This window comes from Pygocentrus nattereri, chromosome 11 (genome assembly GCF_015220715.1).
Source record: "Pygocentrus nattereri isolate fPygNat1 chromosome 11, fPygNat1.pri, whole genome shotgun sequence".
NCBI classification, from domain to species: Eukaryota; Metazoa; Chordata; class Actinopteri; order Characiformes; family Serrasalmidae; genus Pygocentrus; species Pygocentrus nattereri.
The window spans coordinates 20,128,640-20,155,742 of record NC_051221.1 but is presented as its reverse complement, the minus strand read 5'-3'; the positions used below and the strand labels follow the sequence as shown (position 1 = coordinate 20,155,742).

The window sequence follows — 27,103 nt, the reverse complement described above, 5'->3', positions numbered from 1 at the left end:
CACCTTGTTCCTTGGTTCTGTCCGTCATTGTTACCTCGGTTCATGAAAGGGGGCATCTGGCCTTTCAGTTCAAAGCAGAAGCCACCTAGGATTCCAGCCCAAATGCACAGTGTTCTCTCTCCTCCTTCAGTGATAGTGTCTTCACATCCTACCAGCATGCATTTGAAAGAAATGGTTCAAACTGGCAAACAGATACGTGGTTAGTGTGCAGTTCTAATACTTGCAGCTATAAAGCTGCTCATAAACGCTCTCACAAGCAAACACTCTCACCAACACTCTGGTTCATACTGGATCTCAACATTGACATTTCAGCTGTGACCAACTTGTCACCAGTCTCAAGCAATCTGGTTAACCTGTGAACACAAACATACATGGGACTGTGGCCAGACTGTGTATATGAGCAACTGTTTACTCTCCACAAGGTAGGAGGTAAACAGTAACTTAATTGTGCCCAGGACTGCAAATAACATAAATATGTAGTATTAGTCTTTTCAGTGTACTTATCTCACACAACAGTATAAATACAATTGTCCTTTTTATTACTGCTACTGTGCCAGTGTGCCATTTCCTATAAACGAGTTCTTTCATGTAAGATAGAAACAGTAGCTTCTGCAATAACCATAATAAAATCAGCAGTAGTGAAGAAAAAAAGTACTCATGAAAAGGTACAATATAATAAATAGACATGGTATCTCTCAAAAGTCCACTTATTAATGGCTGCAATAACTTGCCAAAGACATACAGATTAATATGAAGCTGGCTGTGCAGGCACCTCACTTCGACTGTAGTAGTCCATAACCATCACTCATCGTTACCATTCTAACTGCTTTTTCTTTTTGTGCTTGTAGGAATGTACTGAGGAAGCTCCTCTCTCAGCCACAGCAGGTGAAGGAGGATGTGCTCTCCCTGGAGGAGATTTTAGCGGAGGGTGTGGAGAACGAAGCAGGGGGACCCAGCAGGAATGGCGATATCCCACCCTCTCCTAACCCAAGTCTGGCCTCAGAGGGGGGACAGCCTCGCCTCTGCAAGGCTCGTATGAAGGCCCTTCAAGAGGCATCATTCTACAGCGCTGAGCATGGCTATCTGGATGTCACCATGGAGCTTCGGTCACTGGGTAGGTCAGCATGTCCTGTGGAGTATATTATCTATCAATAAACCAAAATCAGAACAAACCAGGTAGAGTGACTCTGTGCTGCCCCCTGCAGGAGTGCCCTGGAAGCTGCATGTGTGGCTGGAGTCCTTGCGCAGTGCGCAGCTGCAGTCCAGAGCCGCTGTCACACTCTCTCTATTGCGAGATTTCACCTCCATCAGGGAGGAGGATTACTGCGAAGAGCTGCTCTCTGTTGGCCTACCACTGATGTTCAGCATCCTCAAGAGCAGCAAGGTACCAAGCACATACACACTAACACTGCAGGCTCCAAAAATAATGGAGAAGTCTCACATCTTGACTGCTATTTATTGTCTGTCTCTGTGTGCACAGAATGAAGCTATAATCCAGCAGTTAGGCTCCATCTTCAGTCACTGCTATGGACAGGCTCCCATTCCTCTCATTCTAGAGATGAAGTCCACTCTCTCAGCACAGCTCGGTAAAAGAGATATTTATGTAGAATGGTGACATTTTTTAAGTGTTGCAGTGTTGCAGTATCAGAAAAAGCCCAATCCCATTTCCTCTTTTTACCCCTACCCCTTGTTTTTGAGTGTCACCCTAACCCCTTTGAACTGAGTTTACAAGGGGTAGTGGTTGAAATCTTGCCCTATGAAATGGGGCAACCCTCAAAAAACAAAAAAACAAAACAAAAAAAACATCACTTCATTAACAGCTACTAGCGCTGCTTTATAGGCAACCCAACTCGTCTTCAGTGATAGCAGAGTTCAGCGACATCGCTGCTGGGCTTTAATTACATTTAGAGTATCATATGCCTTCAAGGACGGGGTTTAAGACAATTATTTATTATCACCCACTGCTAATTCGTTGGTGATATGAAGCTGAAGTTAGCTATTCGCCAGCTTCTTGTTCCCCATTCCAATTTTCCAAAATTCCGCCTCAGTTTTCCCCATCCCACCTTAAATCGTGCAGCAGTTACATTCTGGCACTTGAGGTGTCAACGCTGCTAGACTATTTAAGGTGGAACGGGAAATTAGCTAGCTAGCTACCATTTTGTATGCTTGTTATGAAGAAAACGATCTTAATACACTGAAACAGCATTAAACTAAGATAATACAATGGTTATAGTGATTTTTAATGGAGAAAATACATTTGTGGGCTTCTTTGGTTGCTCATGCAGCCATCTTTCCAGTTTTTGTTTTTTTCTAATAACACTCCGTTTGGAGGGAGCCTCTGAAAAATCTCCATTTGGAGGGCCATATAGCCCTAACACTTTGCCCTACCCCTCCATCTCAACAAAAATCAGGACACCCTAACCCCAGACATGAACGCACAAAACAGAGGGCTAAGGGCTAAGTGGTAGGGGCAAGGGGTGAAATGGGATTGGGCCTTAATCTCTTCCTGTGTCATTATCTAGTAGTATTACTTCACCAATTATCAATCAATCAGTTCTTCTCTGTCTCTGTGTAGACCCTCACTTTCTGAATAACCAGGAGATGTCGGATGTAACATTTCTGGTGGAGGGGAAGCCGTTCTATGCTCATAGGGTTCTGCTGATTACAGCATCTGAGAGGTAAGATGTGCCTCCTTGTCATGAAGAGGGAACTATTACAGGTGAAGAGAGGGATGATGAAAGGGATACAATGAGGGGATAATTGATTTTAAATATGACCCTTCACATGACTGTTGGATTGAGTGCTGTATAAATAAGCTTATTAAAATGTTTACCTTTTGGGAACTTTTGCTGTCTTTTTGTTCTTTTATGAGTATTCTGTATAAATGTACAGTCTCTCGGTTAGGCAAAAACCATGTATATAAACCTGCACTCTCTCTGTCTAACCTAACCAGGTTTAAGTCCCTTCTGGGCTTCAACAGTTCTAATAGCTCTCAGCACTGCAAGGATATTGAGATCAGCGATGTGAAATACAACATTTTTCAGGTACCAGTAGTTGCAAATGACTCATCTTTGTGTCCTGCTTAACAGCTTTGTGCTGTTAGATTTTGAGTTAATTGTTTTCACATTATATGTTATATCCCTAGGTGATGATGTCATACTTGTACTGTGGGGGGACAGAATCTCTGAAGCTGGCCATACCGGCATTGCTGGAGGTAAGAGAGACAGAGAGAGTTCAGGCCAGAAAACACAAATATCTGAGCAGCAACAGAACTGATCTGACTCTGGAAATCGGACAAGGCTCTTGTTGATAGCTGGCAAAAAAAAAACAGAATAGATGTTATTTGTAGTTTTCATATGATGACACTAAATTACATGACTGGAAAAAAAACATTAAATTGATGACCTGCTCTGAAAAGTAACAGAATTCAGTGTTGATGTACATCACTGTGTGTGTGTTTGTTCTCTACCAGTTGCTGTCAGCGGCCAGTTTATTCCAGTTGGCAGGACTTCAACGGCACTGTGAACAGCTGTGTGCTCAGAACATCGACCTGGACAACGCAGTCAGTATTTACAACACTGCCAAGGTAAACTGCACAGTCCACATCTACAACACAGCCAGAGTGAATAGCGCACATATTTCTGGGGTCATCTCAGTGCTATGGGCTATTTAGTCTTTAAACATAGTGACCATTGCAGTGTAGGAGTCTAATTCTTGTGTATCATTGAATATTTTTTACATTACAAAAAACTAACTTACACATTACTTACTTATACCAATGAAAGCCTTTATACAGAGACATCTGTTTATATTAGATACTCAAACTGAGCTCACAGACCATAATAGCCTCAACATCTCAAAAATAAAATTTTAAGAAATGAGAGGGAAAAAATGTTCTGAACTTTAATGCAATTTAATGCAACAATATTTTATGTCAAGTAATTTTGGATCAATTTATCTCTAAATGTTCACACAGTGTAAAGGGTAGCTGGTGGGATGACAGAAACTACGTGTACAGTTGTATGCAAAAGTTTGGGTGCCCCGGTCAGATTATGTTTTGATTTTCTAAGTAAAAATAAGTTCACATCCCCTACAGAGAACACACTTTTGCACAGGTTTTAAAAGCACAATTACTGTTTATTTGCTGAGTTAAAAAAATAATAAGTGTGACCTGTGCAGATACATACAAGTGAGAATAAATTTTTTTTCCAAATATATTAAACTCAACAAATAAATAAAAACTGTGCACTAAACTTAGCAGAAACATGTCATATTTGTTTCTTCCCTGTAGAGGGTATGTTAACTTATTTTGACTTAGAAAATCAATAAAATATGTCATTTGACCCATTCTAAACATTTGTATATGACTGTTTATCAGTCACCTGTGAACAGCTGTATGCATTACATCTGTAACTTATCTTTATGCTTCAGGCACACGGGGCAGCAGAGCTGAGTGCATACTGTGAGGGCTACTTCCTCCAGAACATGGGTGAACTTCTGGAGAGAGAGAGTTTCCGGGGGCTACTCTGTGGACCCACGACACGCTCATGCCCAGTGAGAGACATGCTCCTGGAGGAACTAGAGGCTACTCTAACCTGCAGGCTCCGTTCACTCCACATCACCTCTCGCGTGTGAGATGAGACCACAGAGAAGCATGAGATGGAAAAATTAAGGTTGAGGTGGATAATGCTGGGAAAGCCAGAGAGCAAAAAAGAAAGGAGGAAGCAGTAAAAATAAGAAAGTGGAAGAAGAAAGAGAAGCAGAGGAGGATAATGTGGTTGGACACAAAGAAGCTGGATGTGAATGTTGAGCAATGTGGGCAGAAATAATGACAACCGATTCATGCATTGGGAGCAACAATGGACAAAGCAAGACTGCACAAGTGTGTAAAGATATTTTTTTTATATATATACTGAATGCAGTGGCATTCTTGTAGCTAAAGCTATCAAACTTTAGAAACCCTAAAATTGTGTCTGAGGAACAGCCCACCCGCTATACTCTGACAAGGGTCCATTTTGTAAAGAGTTCATATGGTAGTTTTCGTGCTGAATGGAGTGGGAAAAAGGAGATTTTTATAAGCTAAATTACAACAAATGTATTGGAGAAAAAATGGACATTTTCTATTTAAAAATAATGTGAGATTATTTAAGTTCCCTTTTTATTGTGCTCTATGCCAAACAAATAAAATAATATAACATTATTTGATTTTTATTTTTTCACCTGTGAAAGCAACTTGATTCCCTCCACAGTTATGATCAGATAAAAGATTTTGCGTGTAAGATGAATGCAATGATATACTGACAAGTATGTACTCACAGCACCACCTGCAGGTACTGAGATGTACTAAAGGGTGATTCTGGAATGAAAGGAAACTTGTCAGCTGGACGTGGTTATGAAACCACAGAGCATCTTACCTTAGCAAACCACAGCTGAATCAGAGGAGATGGCACATACAGTAATGTGTTCAGAGAGCACTGTTTCAATTATTTAATTTCTAGTCAAAATTGTCAGTTAATCTATCTTTCTCTTTGATGGTATAATTTCTATTTAATGGCTGTTTTCACTGGAAATTAAACAAAAGGGGGTCTCTAACTTTTGCATAGTACTGTACTTCATTCACACTTTTCAGCAAAGCAAGAAAACACCACTAAACGCAAAAAGTCTTCTTGAGAAACACACATGCACAGTGCGTGCACATGTACACACACACAGACACACACACACACAAGGCGGCAGACATTCCTAGTAAGTGAATGAGTTTATTGTTTTGTTTTGTATTTCTTTTTTTTTTTCCGCTCTGAAATTGCTCACAGTTATGTTACAAGGGGTTTTACAGCTTCATGGTTTGTTCCTGCTCTGCGTGGCCAAAGTTAGTGTTTGTCTTGCTCACTTCTCTCGAGTGACATGTTCAGTTGTACGCTACTGTATAAAATAGGATGGTTAACAACAGGTATTGCTTCATTTTGTTCTGTCAAAAAAGTCTTACTGTGTCAGTAAACTAGGGATCATAAGAAGGATGGAGTTTGTTTCCTTGTAGAGGTACATGGTACAGACAAGAGGAAGCATCTCAAAACTCAGAGCACTAAAGGACAGGGAAAGAGAGAAGGACAAAAATAGCGGCTAGAAGAACGGAGAAAAACGAGGGGTGTTTGAGAATTTTTTCCCTCTCGAGTAACACAGGGGAAGCAGTAAGAAGTAGAGAAGGGGGGGTTAACAATTACACTAGCGCCATGCAAAGGAAAGCCCATGTCTGGCATGCACACAGCAATAATACAAGTTAAAAGCAAAGAGCAGGAACCACCCACCTGCTTCACATCTGAAGAAGGCGAGATCAGTCTATTTACAAGAGAACTGATTCAAGAGGAGCTTTTTTTGTCTCAATCCATTGTACACACACAATGAAACTGACAAATATCAAGTAGAAGCTCATTCCCTCCCAAAAGAGGCTAGACTACATTCTTAAATAACTTAAATTACCATTTTTAAACATATACTACATTTTTTCCTCATTCAAAGCTAGGAAAGAAAATACTGTCAATGTCCACATAAATCTCTTAACTCAAGACATAAGAAAGCTCTTTTTTCTTTTTTTTCTTCTTCAAATGAACAAACCTGTGTTTCCCCGGTACATACAAGCACTCAAGGATGTAAATAAATAACATTCAATTAATCTAACGTCTTCCTCTCATGTACATAATCTGATGATAATAAATGAGGGTTCAAATATGATCAGATATGAATAAATAAGGAAGAAAATACAAAAATATCCACATATGTATTAAACACCTCTGTCCTCTGTGTTCTACTGCTGGTAATCGACATGAGATTTGAACCATAAAACAGGCGGAATGATCATGGAGCTCTAGCTTCAGTGTCATGGCTACTCTGAAATAAGGTCAAGTGAAACAAAACGTTTCATAAATTAATAAAATACAAGGAAAAATGTCATATGTGGCAGCACAAGATTGAATCTGAATCTACAACAGAACTAAACATTAGTATTACATCTAGACATTTTGTTATACATAAGAAGTGTATTGGTCTGTACAACAGAACAAATCATTCATTAGTATAATCTCATTAACCTCTTCATCATTCCTCTCAATATTACCCCCTACCCGCCCCACCCCTACTGGATAAGCATTTCAGTCCTTTTGCAGCAGTGGTTTGAGATTGAACGAACCCAGCTCATTGAAAAGAAAGTCAACAGTGAAAGGGAAAAAAGCACATAATACAATCTGTGAAGAGTTTCCATCCCCTTGGGACAATCCGTAATGTCTTTTCTCCCCATTTCTCTTTTTTCTTTTTGAGTAAATCCCAGAGTTGTGCATGTCCATGTGTGTGTGTGTGTGTGTGTGTGTGTGTGTGTTATTTGATTCAGAAGTGTTAAGGCGTATCTCACAGTACCTTGTGAGTACGCACTTGTGTCTCTAAGTTTGGATGAGGAAAAGGTGGACGGGTAGGAGAGGAGAGGAGAGCGTGTGATTGCATGAGTGTGTGTTTTCCTCAAGGAGCAGCATGGAGGCGTTTGGAGAGAGGGAAGGTGAGGAAGGATGAAGCGTCTGACTTCCTCGGAAATTGGCTCGTGTCGAACAGCGCCCTCTGTCAACGAGTGTGGGTCGGTGCGGGCGCAGGTGGAGCAGGGGAGCGGGGTGTTAATAGCTTTTCTGGATAATTCCTGGCAGCAAAAACAAGTCATCACACAGGTGAGGAGGGAAAGAAAGGTGGACACAAACAAAAAGACATGAAGGAAAAGGCTTCGCTACAAATGACGATGGCAGGGGAAATGGAAAGGACAGAGCAGGGGGACGCATGGATGTGCTATAATCTGTAAAACTCCTCTTCTCATGTGTTTATGCAGTTGCTCCATCAGACAGAAGCCTATTGGAAAAGGATGTTTACATCACTGCTGATAGTATGTACATCAGTGAAGCTGTCAGGTCTAAACAGAGCTTGATTGTATTATTTCTACAGGTCTATAATGGAACATCTTCTCTAGGGCTGCTCCTGTGTTCCAACAGAGGCCACCATCCTGGGACTGTCCCTGGCATTGCCCGCTGGGCACTTAGAGTCACTAGGGTCAGGCTCGTGCCGCCGGGTATTAGGCGGGTGTCTGTTGGGTGTGCCAGGTGGATGAGGCACCTGGCCGTTCTTCTCGTCTGAAAAAAGTTGTTTAATTACGTCAAAGAAGTTACTCAAGGGGCTGCCTAGGTACACAGACGGGGAGAAAAAAAGGAAAAAGAGAGAAGAGAGAAACAGAGAGGGAGAGAGAGAGAACAAACAAACAAATGAATAATGGGGATCACGCAAGGAGAAGTGGCCACAGAGAGAGCGAGGGAAAGAGAAGAGAGGAGAGGGGGAGAGGGCAAGATGGAGAGTATGAGAACAAGAGCACTCAGGGGCACTTCTGTAGCCAAATGACGGCCTTTTGCTCACACACTAACAGTATGAGCAAACTTTTCCCTGTGCCTTGTACCCGATTACCTTTCTGAGCACCTCAAACTGGGAGTCTTATTTTGGGATAATATTGGGATATATTGGGAGTACACTATTATAGGAATACTTCCGTGTTTTAAATCTGATCACTGTGTGCCACATCTGTATCTCACAGTTACCACCAACAATGATTTCAGTGCGGTTCTCTGTATTTAGAAAAAGCACTGAAAATGCTTTTACTCAGAACACACAACAGAAGCTCATGAGCATATTGCTGAATAATGTGAATAAATGTTTGAATTACATGACTGTACAGTGGTTTGCAGAAGTGTGGGCACCCCTGGTAATACTGCATGCTTTGTTAACTTCCTAAATGAAAACTGTTAGCACACATAAGCTCACAGCCCATCTACAGCCCAAGTGTCAAAACACAAGGCCCGTGGGTCAAGTCAGGCCCGTGGGTCAAGTCAGGCCCGTGGCATAATCCTTTTTAGCCCACAAAATTATTTTCATTTTCTATTATATATTAGGCCATTTCACCACAAGCTGCACTACAGTTCCCCCTCCCCAACGACAATCCATGGGACAGCACAACAAAAATAAAAAACAAAAAAAATAAAGCCAGATGTATAGTAAATGGGCAGTGTTAAATAACCTACTCTACACTGGGGACATTTAAAGAGGTTTAACAGTTGTCTGCAGCTACTGGTAACGCTTACCCTTCCCTCTGGAAAACTAGTCCTTCTGAGAGAACAAATTATATAGGTTTGCAGCTTAATTTACAAAACTGTGACTGAAGTGTTCTACAAAAATATGTGCTTCACACAGCAACTGCCTAATGGCTTCACATTAAAAGTGTTTTGAGTAAATACGTTTTCCTCTCTTTTCTAAGTGTAGAGAAACAAATCAAAATTATTGATTTTGTTGGTTATCGATGGTATAGTGCAGAGGCACCAGACAAACACTGGGTAGAAAAACACAAGCATCCCTTTAACAGAGCTGGAGGCAGCCTCATAACCTATCCACACAACTTTAATATGAGTATGTGTGTAAAGAAAGGCTTTTTTCTCTAAATGTCTCCTCAGTCTATTTTTCTCTCTCTCAGCACATTAGCAGGTGGATATTGATATTGTCTTTATCTAGGAGTTCTTTCCTCCTCCAGAGACTCTGGGGGAATATAAAGTCATCCTTCCCAGCAAGCCCACCTGCACCACCAACCACTAGCCTGCAGCCTGAGGCAATTTATACCTGAATGAGAAAAGCTCCAATCGTGTACCACACACGCACACACACACACACACACACACACACACACACACACACACACACACACACACACACACACGTTAGTCCTGAACCTGCAGCCATGAAGAAGCAGTGAGAGAAATGCTGCATGTATGCATGTAGAACAGAGAGGTGCAGGCTGAACATCCTCTAGAGGACACTACTAGTTATTAACCTTCTGTGCTGGACAAGCTAAAATATTGAAATCTGCCACTATATTCAGTGATGGACAGTCCCCACCAGAGCTGCAATGCAGTCAGTTAATATAAAAACCCATGTCACAGAACCTCTGATATTAGGTACCTAACATCTTTATATGACTTGGGACCCCGTCTGCATGCACAACCAACATACTGTATACAATGTATGTGTGGTAAAAGAATACATATCTGGAGCATGCACACCTGTGTTTAAATAGACTCTAGTATATGAGCAGTTACTTCAAGGCATGCTTTGTGAACATTTGAAAGAATTGTGCTTTAAACTGTAGGGTGATTTTAAGGAAGGTGCACCGTAAACCAGAGGTGTTTCTTAAAGGTGAAACACATTGTGGACTGAAAGGAAAATTCCAATGTTTCAATGTTACAAATTCCAACTAAGATCAAACACATTGTGTAGGCTTCTAAAGGATGCAATAAAAAAGAGATCCTTTTGCTTTTAAGATTTCTAATGAAGCAATTCTATTCTCCCCTCATGCTATTACTTCTAATGTATCCTACAGTAAGATTTCATCCAGAATGACTACAAACTTACAGCTCAGCTGGAAGCAGCAGCTACATAGTGATTAGAATATTGTGGGGAGTCATGAAAAAAATTTATTTGACAAAGGTGCACTACATTTGTGGATCACTACATATGGGAATGATCTTGTGGTGGATCTGGATTTGGAATTTACAAAAGTCCTGTCTTCATTAATCAGCCCTAAATCATACTACCACCTTCTCAGGAATAGGAACACAGGCAACTGAAGTGAGAACAGACAGAACACTGGCTGTCCAGCTTTAATAAATCCATTATACAATTTAGTATACAATTTATACAAATAAATAAAGAAAGAAATAATTCACACTTTTGCTTAAGGATGTGATGCAGCTGAACTGTTTACTTTCAGCTTTAAGCATAATAGAGTTCTATGCACTTTGGGGGTCTATGGGACAGAGGTTTTTGTAGCATATCTTAAGAAGAAAATTTAACAATAAAAAATGTAAACACTGAAACATGGACCATGGAATTTCCTTTTTGAAGTGCTCTGTGAGGTGCACGTTCTCAGAGAACAGAGAGGTCTTACCACACTTTGACTTTGAGATTTTGGCTGTTTTTCCAGTGCACTGCGAGTTCTCTGGGTTCACAGGAGAGGGAGAATGGATGAGTGACCGAAAAATCTTACCTCAATGAAAATGGGACAATCAAAGGTGTCAAGAACTCAGAAGACCACTGTGTAATACTTCTCTTTACATATTGTTTGCAAATAGTATATAGATCTATAAAGCAACATTTCTAGGAATATACTGAACAGCAGGGCTGCAATGGCCCAAAATTAATTTTTATTCTGATTTCTTTACAGCCACGCTGGCCCATTACAATAATAATTTGACTGCAGATTTTATGTTGTGAGCAAAAGATCTGCCGATTCTGATCTTGGCTGACTCTGATTGTACATCCCTACTGAATACAGCATGTGTGAAATATAATTTAATGAAAATGTTTAGTTTTCTTAAGTACACTCCATTACACAGACCATAAAACCACATGATTGAAGGGGTCTAATTATGTCATCATTTTGGCTCTTAACCGTTCAAAAGTGGAACCAATTACTTGTCACCACATGACATTAGTCTGAACAGATGTTTACATCTTCCATTAAAGTGGAAGAATCTGATTCTGTTGGAATGCTCTTCTGAAAGCTAATATAAACTCTGGAGATATTTTTTCATTTGCATATGTAAACAAACACACACACACACACACACACACACACACACACACACACACACACACACGTCATTACTTTGTATCTATCTGGTTGTTTGCATAAATGTCAAAACTCAGAAGGCGAGTTCATGTGGCAGAGCAACACTCTGGATCTCCTCTGAACACACATCTATACAAGCTTGCATTCTACAGGCTCTGAGCTGCTCCATACTGAGTGAAGAGGTGAGGCGGGGTAGAGGCAGGGAAGGGCCTGACAGAGAGAGAAAAGGAGAAAGAGAGCAAAGGAAGAACAGAGAATAGGAGAAAGAGGAAAAAGCAATAGTAAAGCAGAAGGGGGGTGGGGGAAGAGAGAAAGGACATGGATGTGGGATGCAGCAGGTGTGACACATTGAGTGAGTGGAGATGGGTATATGTTCCACCCTGGTGCTTCCCCCTCCCTGAAATCACAGCAGACCACCTGAGTCACACTGTTACTGCTCTACTGAGACCCTTGCAACAGCAGAACCTCTTACTACATCTCAGATTGCTGCTTTGTTCTTTTTCACTAATATGATTTTATGAAGGATTATTCACTCAGAGCCACATGTGGTATACCAGCAGTTGCCATTCCCAGCCCTGGGGACCCCCTGCATCTTTAAGATTTTTCCTAAGAGAGTTTTGCTCTAACACTCATGACCCAACACATGAGGGGCTTAGTTAATGCATTAAATAAAGTGTGCTAGATGAAGGAAAACAAAAACTGCACTTCAGAAGTTAGGCTGCAGTCTAGGTGGGCTACAGTCATAGACCACTACTTCACCGAAGGCTATTCCAATCAGAATGATCCTCCGAAAAACAGGCGAGAAATGCAGCCTGCTGTCTGACAGTTTTAGAGAACATTCAGTCTCCATTCACATCTACAAGATTTTCTCAATTAAAATTTCATATTAACTCCTTTTGAATGACGTAACAAAGCAGCCTTAATACACCGTCCCATTCTGCATTATGTAATACAAATAAGGAGACTTCATAGGACAATGCTACCGAGGACACACCTTTCTTGGCTGCAGTCTAGCTTTTGGAAAGCAGCTAAAATGTGCAGAGCATGGAGTCTTCAGGACTGGGGCTACCACAGTGGTAGACATTAGGTCAAATCAGCAAAAACAAATGCATTTGCATACAGCACTGTGGAAAAATCTTAGGAAATCATTCAGAAATAAGTGTTTTTGCTTGTAAATGCAAAGTAACGGCACTGCAGTAAAAAGCAAGCAATGAGCTTGTTAAGGTCCAGATTTATCCAGATGTATTTGTTACATTACATTATCAGCACAACTGAGCACTGATTAGTCAAACCAGGCATTGGATGATAACTATACTTATGTTTACACTGCCCACATAATGATCCATTTAAATATGATTTTCTCAGGTGCCTTTTCCACATTACTATATATCCATCTACAACAGATTAACTGCATTCTGAATGAGGTACAAAATGGAGCAGCCAAACCAAATAAAGCCTGATTATGAATATAAATCTTAAAGGCAGTTTTTTTTTACAAAATTATTTTGCACTATGGTTCATCAAACTACAGAGATGCTATAAGTGGGCTAAAAGGGAAAAAAAACAAGAATGGACAAAAATGTATCATATAGGCCCTTTAAACAAAGTAACTACTTGTAATTGATTATGAGGACTCAGCTGCTGTTGTAGGGCCTGTTTTGGCTCAGTAGGGGGAGCTGTTATCAAGGAGGTGTGCAGGACACAGGCTTGCAGTTAGCGGCATAAGTCAGAAGTAAATACATGCATAGAAGAGGGACAAAGACACTTCTCTTTCTTTTCTCCTTTTCCATCTCAATCTTCTAAATACAGCACTAAGGGCAGCACTTTGGGACATTTTGTCTCTAAAAGCTATTTTTTCATAAACCCACCAAATGAGGTAACTGTTCCTTAATTCCTGCCATCATATTACCCTTTATTGATGATTATGAGAATAAAAAACTCCCATAAAACACTGATCAGATCACTCAGCAGTGGGTCTGTGTAAGCACCCATTTGATTCTATTCTTTGGCTCTGCGTCTTCATGCAGAGTCTGATCAATGCATGTTGGGGTAAATAATGGTAGTGGAGGGGTGGGGCAGTGTGTTGGGGGAAGGGGCATCCCCCTCTCTCTGAGAGGCGTGAGGAGCTCTGGTGTGGATCTGCCGTGCTATGAAGTGGTTCATAGTGGGGTGGGGGGGTACAAGCATGCAGAAGATGGGGGAGAGGTGCGTGAAGGAGGGGGTTTTACTCACCAGCCAGCTGCTGGACCCCTGGTTGGTCATGTGTGCTTAACAACTGTGTCTGGATTGTCTCCACCACTCGCTTAAAGCGCCGGCTTGGACCTGCAACCACATCAGGTTTAAACTTCTTAAACTGTTGGCTTTTTATTCAATTATTAATATTTACACTAAATATTATACATATTAATAAACCAGCTGAATAATTCAGATTAATCATTCAGTTATTAATCTTATTATATCGATTATGTAGTTATGGGAGTGTAGAATTGTAGAGTGGACCCATACACAGGTCCTCACAGTTCATGTCAGCTGGGCCAGCCATGTTCAACCTCATAGCACAGAGAACTGCAACAGCTTCACTTCTGTCTCTCTGAAACAGGAATCTGACTACACAGTCCATAAGATTAAATCACAACTGCTACCTGTAGAGTCTCTCAAAAGCCATATTTGATATAATGGCTAAAATGAGAAACAATAATAATTGATTAGCTTGTAAAATAATGTGTTTCTATGAGAACAGTCTGACTAATGGTGCTTCCTTTGTTTTTGCTCTGCTTATAATTGCTTGTGAGAGTGCGACAGAAACTTGATGTAATTTGCAACGGTGATAATTAGAGTGTGGAGCTTATATTAGCACACTGCCTGTTTGAGCACACTGTGCTGGAGAGCAAGAGGCCTTTTACAGCGTACCCTCTCCCTCTTTCTCTAAGTTTATCTCTCCTTCACTATCTCAGTGGGTCTCTCTCTCTCTCTCTCTTGCTTCCCCTTCCCCACTTTCTCCTTCTTTCTCTTTCTCTATCCAGGCCTCTTTTCCTCTCTCTTTCTCTCACACTCTCTTTCTGTGTAGGTCTCTTTCTCTCGCTCTAATCTCTGTAGGTCTTTCTCTCCCTATAATTGCTGGTCTCTCTCTCTCACTCGCTCATTTTGTCATTCAGTCACTCACTCACTCAATTTGACTCACTCTCTTGTTCAATTTCCGTCACTTGCTCACTCAATTTCAGTCACTCGCTCACTCAATTTCAGTCACTTGTTCTCTCAAATTCAGTCACTCGCTCACTCAATTTCAGTCACTCGTTCACTCAATTTCAGTCACTCGTTCACTCAATTTCAGTAACTTGCTCACTCAATTTCAGTCACTCGCTCACTCGGGTCACTCACTCAGTCATTATCTATCTGTCTGTCCGTCTGTCAGTCTGTCTGTCGGTCTGTCTGCCTGTCTGTCGGTCTGTCTGTCGGTCTGTCTTTCTCTCTCTCTCTCTCTCTCTGGGAGGGGAAAATGAAGGGGAGCGCTTCCAGTAGGGCTTCCTGTGGAGAAGTCATGTCGAACACAGCATGCTATGAATGATCTGCACTTTAAAGAAAGTGCTACTTTCTCTTTTTCAGTTTAGAAAAGGTGTAGGCACCCTGGGATAGGGCGTTTAGGAAAGACACTCCTGCGGAGGGTGAAAAAGGTATTCAGCTTCTCAGAGAGCGACGCACCTGCTATTCACAGGCATAGCATTGGTGATTGAATAAGGTTAGTGTTGGCTCAGGGTAGTGATGTTTGTAGCAGTTACTATGGTTACCTGAGAGCAGGGTGAAGGTGACAGAGTAGATGCCATTCTCCTTGGTGGCTGTGCTGCTCTCTGTGTAGGTGATGTCCACCTGGAACTTCACAGGCTTCTGGAAGACAGTGGGGCCCGCTGTTGACTTATACTCTGCCCGAAAACTCGTCTGAGAAATCACACTGTGACTGAGACTTGGAATCTAAGAGGAGAGGAGAGGAGAGGAGAGGAGAGGAGAGGAGAGGAGAGAAGAGAAGAGAAGAGAAGAGAAGAGAAGAGAAGAGAAGAGAAGAGAAGAGAAGAGAAGAGGCCTTTAAAAATACAAATACCTCACAGATTACATGTAGATCAGCCTAAACTGAAAGAAACTGCATCAACCTGAAAAGTTAGGTTTCCTATTGACAAACTTTCCACACAGTAGACAGTGAAGAAAGCATGCAATAGGCCATGAAAAGTGGCTTTCACAAGAGCACAAGCACACCTCAACAGCAGCAGGCAAGCTGCTGCTACGCAGACATTTGCTGCCACCTCCGCACTAAGAGCCTTTCACTGCAACAGCATCTATATGCTAATGATCACTGCTCTTGGTTCATTTTCTATTGACCTCCAATGAATGCCTCGCTTGGGGGGAAAAATTGAAGTGCCATGGCCTAGCATTTTACTGAATTGTGACATAAATCACAAGCATGTTGGCAAAACATTGAAACACTGAGTCTATCAACATGGTTGCTGTGATGGCCCAGGCCCTCGATCTGATAACTAGCCAGGAAAATACAGCAGTGCACTTAGATATTCAGAAGAGTGATTCAAATAGCAGGAACAGAACGAGAGCAGGAACATGGCGAAGGGTTTGCGTACCGACAGAAAGGCTTGCACTATGTCGGCTTTAATGGAGCTCAGAGGCTTGTCTTTGATAACCACGAAGATCTGCTCCTCTTTCTCCAGGTTGATAAAGTTACCAAACCATGACTTTTTGGCAAGTCTGAAAGCAGAAGACAAATAATGTTATAATGTGCTGTGCAAATACACAGGCTTACATTTGATAAATGGGTTTATAGTGGTTTTAAAGAATGTCTTACACTTACTTAAAAATGTAATAAAACATTCTACAAGCCAATATAACACCATTTAGAATATAGCACTCAGTAATTTCACCTAAGTACACATCAATCAAGTGTGACAGTTTAAACTTAATAAAACATGTTAAAACATAATAACATAATAGATATGAAAACTGATTTGTTGGACTGGAACATGGCGGTTGGTGTTATTAATCATCAGACCCAGATTTGTACTTTATCATAAATTCAAAAACACTCAAAACAGACGGAGTGAAAATACTTTAGTTAAAATTTTACAAGTAAGCAAAACAGACGAGAAGCTGTTTAACGATAAAATTGGTCTGTAAACTGAATTCATATTTTTCAAAAGTCCTTTTACAAACATGATGTTCAGAGCTTTATTGCCTTGCACTAAGCTTGTATTACATGAAATATAAAAGACTGTATAAAAGCAGGAGCTGTAAAGCTTTTAGAGCCTGGGAATCCAACTTGGTCTCTCAACCCCGACCAGGCTGAGCTCTGAAACCAGACTAGACCAATGCTTCTCAGAGCTACTCAGTCAGTGCTGAAAGCTGGCGGACAAAACGGTCTCAAAGTATTCCACTACTCTATACAACCTAATAGACACTCACTACTTCTTTTTTTGTTTAATTCTGTAATTCATGTATGACCAAAATAAATGTTAGGACTGAAAAGCTTGGACAGTTTAGGAATAATTTTATTTATTTATTTAAATTTTTTTTTTTTACATTTGCTTATTTGCTCGAATTTAATTCAATAGCTTGGTGGAAACCTGGCCCATGTGTCCTTAACTGTGCATCCTGCTGAAAACAGGTAACACGATATTAAATGTGTTAAATCATGTAACAATATGAATGAAAATGCTTTAAAATTTAACACAAAAAGTGCTGTTATTTAAAACATTTTTCAGAGTATAACAAGCCTTGAGGTCTTTACTTCATTGCTACACGACTACCATAGATCAGTATACAGTCACATGCAGAAGTCAGAACACCTCTGGTCAAATGAGGTTTTGTTTAATTTCTTAGCGAGAATAAATTAGGTCTATAGAAAACACAGTTTAAATACTGTTGCTGTTCAAAGAAAAACATGGGTCCTAATTTTTTCAATACTTTTCCACATCATTTGAGCACGTCAGCTGCACTTCATGTTCTGTGAAAATTTCACTATGATTGGACAGTAGAAATGCTCCAAATTTTCTTGGAATAAACTTTCTCTAAATTAACTTACATTGAAAGTAAAGAGTTTTCTTTTGACAGCAAAGATAAACAAACAAGTAATATTCAATCTGCAAATAATAATAATAAAAAAAATACAAAATGTGCCATAACTTTTTATCCATCACTGTAGGACAAGCAAAGTACTGTAGTACACTGGTTACGTAATTTGTGACTGGATAAATGCATCATCTTTGCTCTGCACAAATCAGAATCCAGCACAAAATCAAAAACATACAGTGCTGTATAAAAGTTTTAAGCACCTAAGCGCACTACTTAAAACCATGTGTTTTGGCAGTAAGTGGGTTTTACTTGTTTTTACTTGTGAGCTAGTCTGAAGAGCAAAGATTTGATCATGTGGCTTTAATGAATTTCATCACCAGCGCACGATTTAACATAATTAAGTACTGATTAGCCAACCAGATACTCCATAATAACTACAATTAATACTGGTCTGGGATGAAGAGAAAAGGCCCAAAAATGATTAAACCAACACATTGACTTACATAAAGCCACTGCAACAGTTTTTAATTCTAAGTTTCTCAGGTGCCTAAAAATTTCGCACAGTACATTCAGTATATTGCTATGTTAAGTGGGTATGGAGTAGTCTGGTCTCATCAGAGGTGACTACAACTAGAAAGAGCACTTATCATGTCAGATGTGTGACGTAAGGAAGAAGAGTTGGCATCTGAACTGTGTCACTAATTCTTTACAGATTTAACTGAGCATAAGCTGCCGATGGAACTATAACAGTTAAATAAGCTACAATCTACAGTAGTTTGAATGTGTAAGAAAATGCATTAGGCTAGTCCTTCTTAAACAGGGCCAAAAGTATGCAGAAGAAAGCATTTCAGAGACAGGCAGAGAGAAGAATACATTTCTATCCAGCTGGTACAGTGAAAGCCTGATGCATTACAGGAAACAAGAAAGAAAAGGAAAGAGTGTAGTCTTGCTACAGACGAGGCACTGCTCAGCGTGAGAGAAAACTTTTCGACTGTTGCCTTGTGTGCAGCGTGTGTGGTAAGGAGAGTCATGGTGGGAGGCGGACATGATCGGGCTTCCAATAAAGAGAGAGACAGAGAGCAGAAAGAGCAGAGAGAGAGAGCAGAAAACTAAAAGGCTCGGCGGTGCCAGACACTGCTCGCAATGATACTTAACCACATTTATGAGAGGTGTGAAGCTGTGAGAATCAGGTTTAAGTGCACAGAGGCTTTTTTCATCAGAGGATGATTACTGCTGAAGATGAGCAATTCCTCTTTTACAAAACCCATGTCTGGAGACGGAGTGCTTTTTTATGCTGGTTTTTGCACCATATTTTTACCGTACCCATGAAGAGTGGACTACAACACATCTCTTATCCTTGATTCTTCAGTGCGCAGAAATATATACAGAGCTGTGCCAAAGTCAGAGGCCACCCTTCATTTATTTCCAGGCAAACAGGCATGAAGTACAAGTTACTCATTTTTCAGCATGAAGATGAAAGCTGAAAAGGTATTAATACAACAGAAAATAACACAAAAGCCTCCAACACAAGTATAATCTAATGTCTTATTCAGTATATTAGTGTGACCAGTAGTGTCTTTATTTCATTCTGTTCAGCAGATTTACTTTCAGCTTTTTAAAGAAATCTACAGGGATGTTTTTCAACACCTCCAAAGTTCAGGCTTAAATGCTTAAATGTTTGCTGCGTTTTCTTCTCACATCGGAAGTAATTCCAAACAAATTCACGTTCACTCTGGGGTGGTCAGTCCACTCTTCTGAGAACACAGGCAGCCTCTATGTTTGCAATTTTTCTTCTTTTTTGTCTATTTGCTTTTCTCAGTATCGGCTTCATGATCATCAAAAAGAAGAAAGCTTTAAGTGTTATTCTGATGGTTGCAGTTTGGGTGGTCATGCTTGGTGGTTATCAACATCTTTTATCAATTATCAGCTCCAGTTTTTCCACTTATTTTCATTTTGTTTTCCCCTTTCTTATACAAATAGATTCACTTATATGCAATGTCCTCAGACATTTATCAAATGAATACATTGTACTTAATGGCTATTTTGACTGCAAATGAAATAAATGAAGGGTGTTCTTTGGTTTTGTACAGCACAGGACTGTTCATGTGTATGCATCACCTTTTGCTACCAGTGAAAAAAACCCCACACAGCATTGTGTGAACTTGCTCTGCTGTGCTGAGTATGCTTACCAGAGCTGCTAACGATGGAACATTGATGGAGGACTAACTAATTAGTGCTGAAATGCTAAAAATGATCTTGCTAAAATAAGGCAGCTTTGGATATTATATAAGTGAAACTGATCATTGAAACATGCTGCATTGGCATGAAAGCAGGCATGTGCACAGACAGACCCCATGGGGTTTGAGCTCTTGCTATTTTGCCCTCTGATTATACAAATGCCCTTGGCTGATGTGTATAATAATTATGTTTTATATGTCCATTCTTCAGGATCTGTTTCTGTGAGGCGGGGCTTCAGTCTCAACCAGGTAACTCAACTCATAGGATGACTTAAGCTCCATGAGTTCCATCATTCTTGAGCGCTTAAACCAAGTGTTTGTTAAAACCAGGGATTTGGTGCTCTCTTAAATAGAGTTTACACTCCAAGGCCTATAGCTATTAGGGATCATAGCCGGTGTCATTAGTCTTTTACACAGACAGTGTTTAGCTTAGTGTTTTTGGCTGCCTTGGGAAAACTTTTAACACTACGTCTAGTTTCCTCTGAATCTTGATGAAGTGTGTCAACAATTAGGTTTTAAATTAAATTAAGTTTAATTGACATTTATGTTGCTCTTGTTTAGCCTTTGCACCCATGCCCTCTTAAAAATAAACATGTCCAATTCTAACTACAACAAGATTGCTTAGATTTTTTTAGCAAACCAGCATCCCGTATCATTTTTTTTTTGGTTTATAATTAGAAATAAAAATGTCTCAGTAAACACAGCTTGTTTATGAGTGTATGAGTACTTGTGTTGCTACTGTAGTGGGGACCCAAAGTCCTCACAATGGTAGGACAACATGAAATAAACTTTGTACAAGTGATGACTTTCAACACCATGCTGTTTTTACCACAAATTCAAACTCTTGGGAAAAGCTAAAAGAGCAGAAAGATTGCCTTTTAGATACTGAGATTAAATGTTAGTGTTAGATTTTGGTGTAGGTGTATAATTACTTTGCTACAACAATATAAAAATCAATGCAAAGCAATGGAAATTAGTCAAAACATAGATGTGCGCTTGTGTGTGTAACCAGTCACAGATACTCACTCCGGGGAAGACTCTGGTGTGAGGCTGGACATCTCCTCTTGGGTCGGAACTGTTCAAAATGAGGCAATAATGTCTTAGATGTTTCACTCTATATGAACTACTTTCATATAAACGCATCAAACAATGACTGACAATGACTTATCACCACATGCACATATAGACCCTGACAGTGTATAAATAGGCTGAGGCTTGCTCTAAGTCAAGGATACAGGCAGGGCTGTACACGTTTTTGAGCCAAAGGCAGGCTCATCATTAGTTGAGACTACACAGTTTAAGAAACCACATATGTTTGAAATTGCTTAAGAACTTAAGATAGACAAGAGATGATTAAGCAATGGAGTTTGCACACTTCCATTACTAGCTACAGAAGCCTCATGGCCTAAAACACTTAATATAAAAAATTGATCTTGTATTAAGCTAATTGTCATTGAGCTCAATGCTAGACTTGGCATACCTTGCAGTTTCCTGCGGTGGAAGCGCGGCGAGCCCAAGAAGCTGTTCTTTATGGAGTTGAGGCGTGTCCTCCAGGGCATGCCCCCGATGGAGGGGCTGGGAGGGGGCGTTGGGGTCGGGGTGCCTGCTGGGCTCTCCTTGGGCGTGTGGACAGGTGTCCCTTTGGGGGTGGGGAGAGGACTGCCCCTGGGGGAGGGGTGGGGGGTCACCTGTATGGTGGGGATAGATTTGGTGCTGTGGTCAGAGCTGGGTACAGGATGGAAGTGGTGTAGGCGGATGGGGGCAAGAGGCATGACAGGTGAGAAGGGCACTGAGAGTTGAGTTGGCGCAGTGGTAGTGGGAGCGGCCCGGCGCACCAGGGGGCTGCCAGGGATAGTGGGTGGCTGGGGCTGGGATGGGGTGGAGGGCTCTGAGCGCGCAGCCGAAATGGGCTGGGGCTCAGTTTCTGGTAACGGGTTGGATTTAGTGGCGTGTAGGGGCTTATCAGAGACTTTAGGCTTGGCTGGAAGGGTCTGAGTCTTTGGGCATGTACCCAGGAGTGACTCAGACGCTGAATTTGGCGACAGGGAGTTGGGTGTTAGAGTGTGAGCTTCAGTTTGGTTTGCGTGGGGCTGCTCAGGGGAATCAGTGGGACTAGTGTTGGGCGATAAGGAAAATTCAGACATCTGGGGGGGTACACAGAACTTTCGGGCGGGCTATATGGGTGGGAGGAGAAGGCATTGACCAGAGCACAGCAGCACATATACATGCACAAAGGAACGTCAGGAGGAGAAGATTTAACAGCCACAAAGCAACACGAACAAGGTCACGATTTGAACACAAGGTCAAGGTGTGGACATTGGTGCAACCAAAAGCAGATCAGAAAACATAAAGCAAAAAAAAAAAGAAAACAAAACATGCAGTTAGCCAAGACAAGTAGAGACAGGAGCATCAGCAGAACATCAACATTCATGGAGCAAAGTGAAAGAACAGAAACAATTAGGCTTAAAGGCATTCAAAACAAAGCAGCAGATGGAGAAAAGAAGGTCAAAAGTGCTGGTCATTATCATGAAGGTGAAAAGCTGTGGATAGGCCATGGGTCAAGCAAGAGTGAAGCAGAGTACACAGTGAGTCTCGTGCTGAAACGTGTGTGTCCTTCCACTGAGAACAATGTCACATTTGCATCCTCATCTGAGCCCTTCAGAAGTTATGTAATCCCTAGAGTCTGGTGTCTGGCTCTGGAGCTGAAAATACTCTAATAGTGAACTGCCATGGTGTAAAAGTGATTTGATTCAGGAGCTCACTCAAGCGAGCAAAACAGTGAACTTTTGACACCAACATTTCTCTATTTTTAACTTGAGAACAAAATGCATAAACCGGCTCATCTGAGTAACGAGGAGCCTCTTAGTCATCTCTGCTGTTAGAAGTGAGGGGAAAGTCAGGATGTACTGAAATACTGCATATGCAGTTTCCCCACACAGAGGCTTTGCTGTCATCTTCATCTGTATCCGAAGACACAAGGAGCAGAGCATTTAGAGTAGATTTCCAAAATCAATTTCTCTTTCAAATCAGCCCTGGTTTCTCTGTCACGCTGAGCTTTCAGCCAAGGCTGCTGTAATCTGCAAGTGTTCTGAAACGAGTCAGCCAGAAAAGTTTAGCCACAAGCTCCTGGGCTAATCAGAGTGGAAGCTGGATTTTACATGGCCTTCCTTGAGCTGGATTTCCACTGGGCTCAGGACAGAACAGAGGGAGTCTTAAAAGGAGCATATCTCTATGGAATGAGAACAGTGCCGCAACGGCTATAATCACATTTCAGATAGAAACACAATACTACAGTGTTAAACAGGGACTTTATCCAAATAACTGCTTTCTGTTTAAGAACCTCCTTTTTTTTTTGGTATAAACATTTACTAACATACTATTTAGTTGTGATTAGATCCACACATGGAGGTGAGGTAATGCAGTTAGTAGCAAAGTATCTCTGTGATATTAGCCCTGGCCAAAACTGCTGGGTCATTAACTTTCTTAGTCTGCAAATTTACATGTCTGGAAAGGTTATGTCATTTTTTTACCTACTATTAAATAAACGGTAGAAATCAGTCCCCTATATTACACCATCGCTATCGAAAGAAAAAGAAAAACAAGTATCTACAAAATAGTAACTTTAAAGTAGTAGACAAAAACATTCTTAACTTTTAGTGTAAATTAACGTAAAAAAGATTTTATTTCAGGGAGTTTTGGAGCATTTCTCTAGGTCCTTCAAAAGATCTTTTTTTTCTTAAGTGGCAATATGTTGATAAATATTATTGTTAATTCATGTTGATGTTCATGCTTCTTCATAAAGAGCCTGGTGACTCAATTGCAAATATTTACATTTTAATCTCAAATGCCCCCAGAGATGAGGCTAGAGAAGCTGGCAAATGCTTATGCTGACTAAACAATTGATTGTCCAAGTTGAATTAGCTAATAAATTATATAGAAAGATCTCCATTTTACTTGAATAAACTGCCCAGCAGCTCAGATATCCAGCAGAGAGAGAAGAGAGGAACAGGCTGCTCTTGAAAGTCCAGCTTCACTTGTGTGGAGTTGTGAAACTGATTACTCATTTTTTTCTGCCCAACATCTTTATTTGGCAGTCAATAGTGCATTGATGGAGGATAAAGCATAAACAGAATAATAAAGTAAATGGGCAGCCACTTTAAGTACGGAGGCACTTGACAAGCACTTACTTTTATTGTCTGTGGCCCAAATTAAACCAATAAGTATTGACATAAAGTGTACGGTACTCTGAAGACTACAGCACAAGGTATGTGGACACATGCCTGCTTTTGTTTTTGTTGTGACAACAGTGCAGTAAATCGAGCAAGACATTTCCATATCTCTTATTTATAGACATCTCTGATCCTGTGTGAATCAGTTATAATCACATTATTTTCACATATCAATTTTCAGCAGACTTGCTTTCAGTTTTTCAAAGAAAAGGGATATGATGTTGAGAGGGTGATGTTGAGATCTGGACTCTGGGGTGGTAAGTTCATTGTTCTGAGAACTCCAGCAGCTTCTTTGTTTAATTTCTAAATGTTCTTTTGACAGCTACACATCCTTTCACACTCATAGTGTTGAGTCTTCTCAGAGTGTAAGGATGGACAGAAACATTTTTTTTCAGATCTGAAGCAAGAGTGGAGCTTGGAGATTTTCTCCTCTCTCTCAAAGATGACAGTTTATGTGCTGTTTGTCTGATGGTGACAGTTTGGGTGGTCTACCAGGTCTTGTATGGTTGTTAGGAGCTCCATTTTATCTGTACATTTTAATGATTTTTGGAACTCCAGCTTTTGGAATTAAATTTTTTCCACATATTTTCCTTTGACTTTCTCCTTTCCTACAAGTGGATTATCTTATATTTAATATTCTCTGAAATATTTCCTGAACCTAAAGACGGAAAATGACTTAATGACTAGAAACTTTATAAATGTACGTGAGTCTGTGATGTTTGCACCACACAGTATTAGTACTGGATGAATCCTGAATGTGCGTCTGAGCCGATTATGAAAAGGGTGTTGGTGTTGGGTGCTGGCAGCATAAGCAAGGGATTTAATGAACAGTAACAGAATGACAGAGATAAATAGGGGTACTCACCCGTGGACTACTAAGTGGACTGGTGGAGAGACCTGATGAAGCTCCGCTGATTGAGCGTGATCTGCAGACACAAACAGCAACATGCAGAATATAGACCCAGTCATGTTAGAGACACATGCAGAAGCAGGTTACAAACAAAGCGGAGGTCTGCTGCAAGGCATCTAGGCACAAAATGAATGGGAGGAGACTTTAGAGAAATCTGGGCTGGCAGTGATGAAACAAATCCAACACACACAGACCATACTGACACTAAACAAAGGATAATCTATGTCACTATTATCGATGACAAATCTCCTCAAGATGCTCTCCTCAGGCTGGGAGGCAGAGGCGCAGACTGATAAACTTAACAGAGCAGTGTCTTCCTTTGTCTTTACAGGATTATCATTCATCTTGAGCTGAGGCCTGTTGTTCTTCTCTGCCAACAGATGTCCGCACAGACACCAGCGTGCGTTTCAATCACCTCCAAGCAGGAGCAAATGAATTATCAGTCACCAATCTGTCTTCATCAGGCGAGATGGCTGTCCGTGCAGACGGAGCCCAGCTGTTCGACTTCTTTCATGTCACTTTTTCCATCTCTCTCTTCACTCTATCCCTCTGTTATTCTGCCTGTCGCACATCCTCTCCGAGTCTCCCTCCATCCATGCCTTAATCACCCTTACCAACTCATCTCCCCCTCTGTAGCTCAGGAGCGACTGATTATTCAATTAGATTCTATACTGTTTTTTACTGACGTGATAAAACAGCTTTACAGGAGTGTTGAGTGCAAGAGGGACAGAGAGAGAGAGAAAAACAGACAGCCAGAAAGAGACAGAGACAGTAGTGAGGCAGAGAGAGTCAGCCACTTTGAGACAAGCTGGTGGCAGAGCTCCTGTGTCATCTGTCTCCTGTCATTCAACCTTCTGAAACTGTGACTGATGAAAGAACAGACTAAGAAAGGAAGAAACATGAGAAGAGAGAGAAACTGAAAGAGAAAGACTGAAAGACAGAGAAAGAGATGGGGGGACAAAAACAGAGAGAGAGAAGGAAACCGAGAGAGAGCAAGAAAAAGAGATATGAAAGAGAAACGCATAGGAGGAGAGACAGCGAGAAAGAGAGGGAGAGAGCAAGAGCGACAAAAAAGGGAGAGAAGCAGAGAAAAAGGGACAAAAGAGAGGCAAAAAGGGAAAAAGCGAGAAGTGCAAAGAGAGAGTGAAACTGAAAGAGAGAGCCTAAAAGTAAAGAGAGAAACTGAAAAAGAGATATGAGAGGGAGAGCAATGGGAGAGAGCAAGAGGGAGAGAAAGAGCGAGACACAATGAAAGAATGACAAAGTGAAAAGGATATGCGAGTGAGTGAGTGAGTGAGAGGACAGAGAGAGGACAAAATGACAGGAAGAAATGGAAGCAGAAAGAGACAGAAAGAGTGGACAGAAAGACAGAAACACAGAGAGAAAGAAAGAGAAAGACAGAGAAAGCAAGAGAGAAAGAGAAAGGCAGAGAGACAATGAGAGAGAATGAGAAGGAAAATAAAGATGCTGAAACTGTAAGAAAGAGGCCAGTTCAAAACTCTTGTACTGTCTGCTCTGAGTGTGAGTGAACAGGAGGACAGTCGGCTGACCGACGCAAAAAACAACTCGTGTGTCTCATAACCTGCAGCGATCAGTAGGAGTTGGAGAAATTTATGCATGGATTATTCATACAACCAGAACACAGAGCTCACAGTGACGCCACAGACCAGAAACACACCACACACACTCGCTCCAAACACCCATCAATCGCAATCTCATACACAGTCTTTAAAGATGAAGACAGACAGAGATGAAATTGAACTTATAGTGTGAGATACTTAGACGAGTCAATTTAATTAAGATATTTAATGTAATTACCAGAATTTCTGTTACATATTCCAATTGCTAAGTTAACCCAGCTTCACCTATTTATTTATTGAAAGCTCAAATTATGTGGTTACAAATGTTCTGGCATGCTATGACACAAATAATCACAATTTTTTTTTTTAACAGTTTTTCACATGAATAA

The 27,103-nt window shown here is 40.8% G+C and overlaps 2 protein-coding genes across 12 annotated transcripts in view; one reads left to right on the top strand and one right to left on the bottom strand.

Annotated features, from left to right (window-relative positions):
- abtb2b (ankyrin repeat and BTB (POZ) domain containing 2b) overlaps positions 1-5,200 on the top strand; it is a 44,660-nt gene extending 39,460 nt beyond the window's left edge. The window contains exons 10-17 of one of the 2 annotated variants that reach the window (XM_017717513.2): positions 849-1,114; positions 1,206-1,384; positions 1,481-1,586; positions 2,576-2,678; positions 2,954-3,044; positions 3,146-3,214; positions 3,473-3,586; positions 4,432-5,200. In XM_017717513.2, coding sequence (XP_017573002.2) covers positions 849-1,114; positions 1,206-1,384; positions 1,481-1,586; positions 2,576-2,678; positions 2,954-3,044; positions 3,146-3,214; positions 3,473-3,586; positions 4,432-4,635 — 1,132 coding nt within the window. In that variant the 3' untranslated portion in view covers positions 4,636-5,200. Of the gene's footprint in view, positions 1-848; positions 1,115-1,205; positions 1,587-2,575; positions 2,679-2,953; positions 3,045-3,145; positions 3,215-3,472; positions 3,587-4,431 lie in introns of both variants that reach the window. The other variant, XM_037542511.1, reaches the window with a different exon arrangement.
- A 539-nt stretch (positions 5,201-5,739) lies between these two features.
- Positions 5,740-27,103, bottom strand: part of brsk2a (BR serine/threonine kinase 2a) — a 258,655-nt gene continuing 237,291 nt past the window's right edge. For 2 of the 10 annotated variants that reach the window (XM_037542512.1, XM_037542516.1), the window contains 7 exons: positions 25,090-25,150; positions 21,476-22,169; positions 21,022-21,070; positions 16,315-16,438; positions 15,478-15,658; positions 13,925-14,014; positions 5,740-8,207 (listed from right to left, as the gene is read on the bottom strand). In XM_037542512.1, coding sequence (XP_037398409.1) covers positions 7,996-8,207; positions 13,925-14,014; positions 15,478-15,658; positions 16,315-16,438; positions 21,022-21,070; positions 21,476-22,169; positions 25,090-25,150 — 1,411 coding nt within the window. In that variant the 3' untranslated portion in view covers positions 5,740-7,995. Of the gene's footprint in view, positions 8,208-10,835; positions 11,060-13,924; positions 14,015-15,477; positions 15,659-16,314; positions 16,439-21,021; positions 21,071-21,475; positions 22,170-25,089; positions 25,151-27,103 lie in introns of those variants that run through there. The other 8 variants (XM_037542518.1, XM_037542520.1, XM_037542519.1 and 5 more) reach the window with 6 other exon arrangements.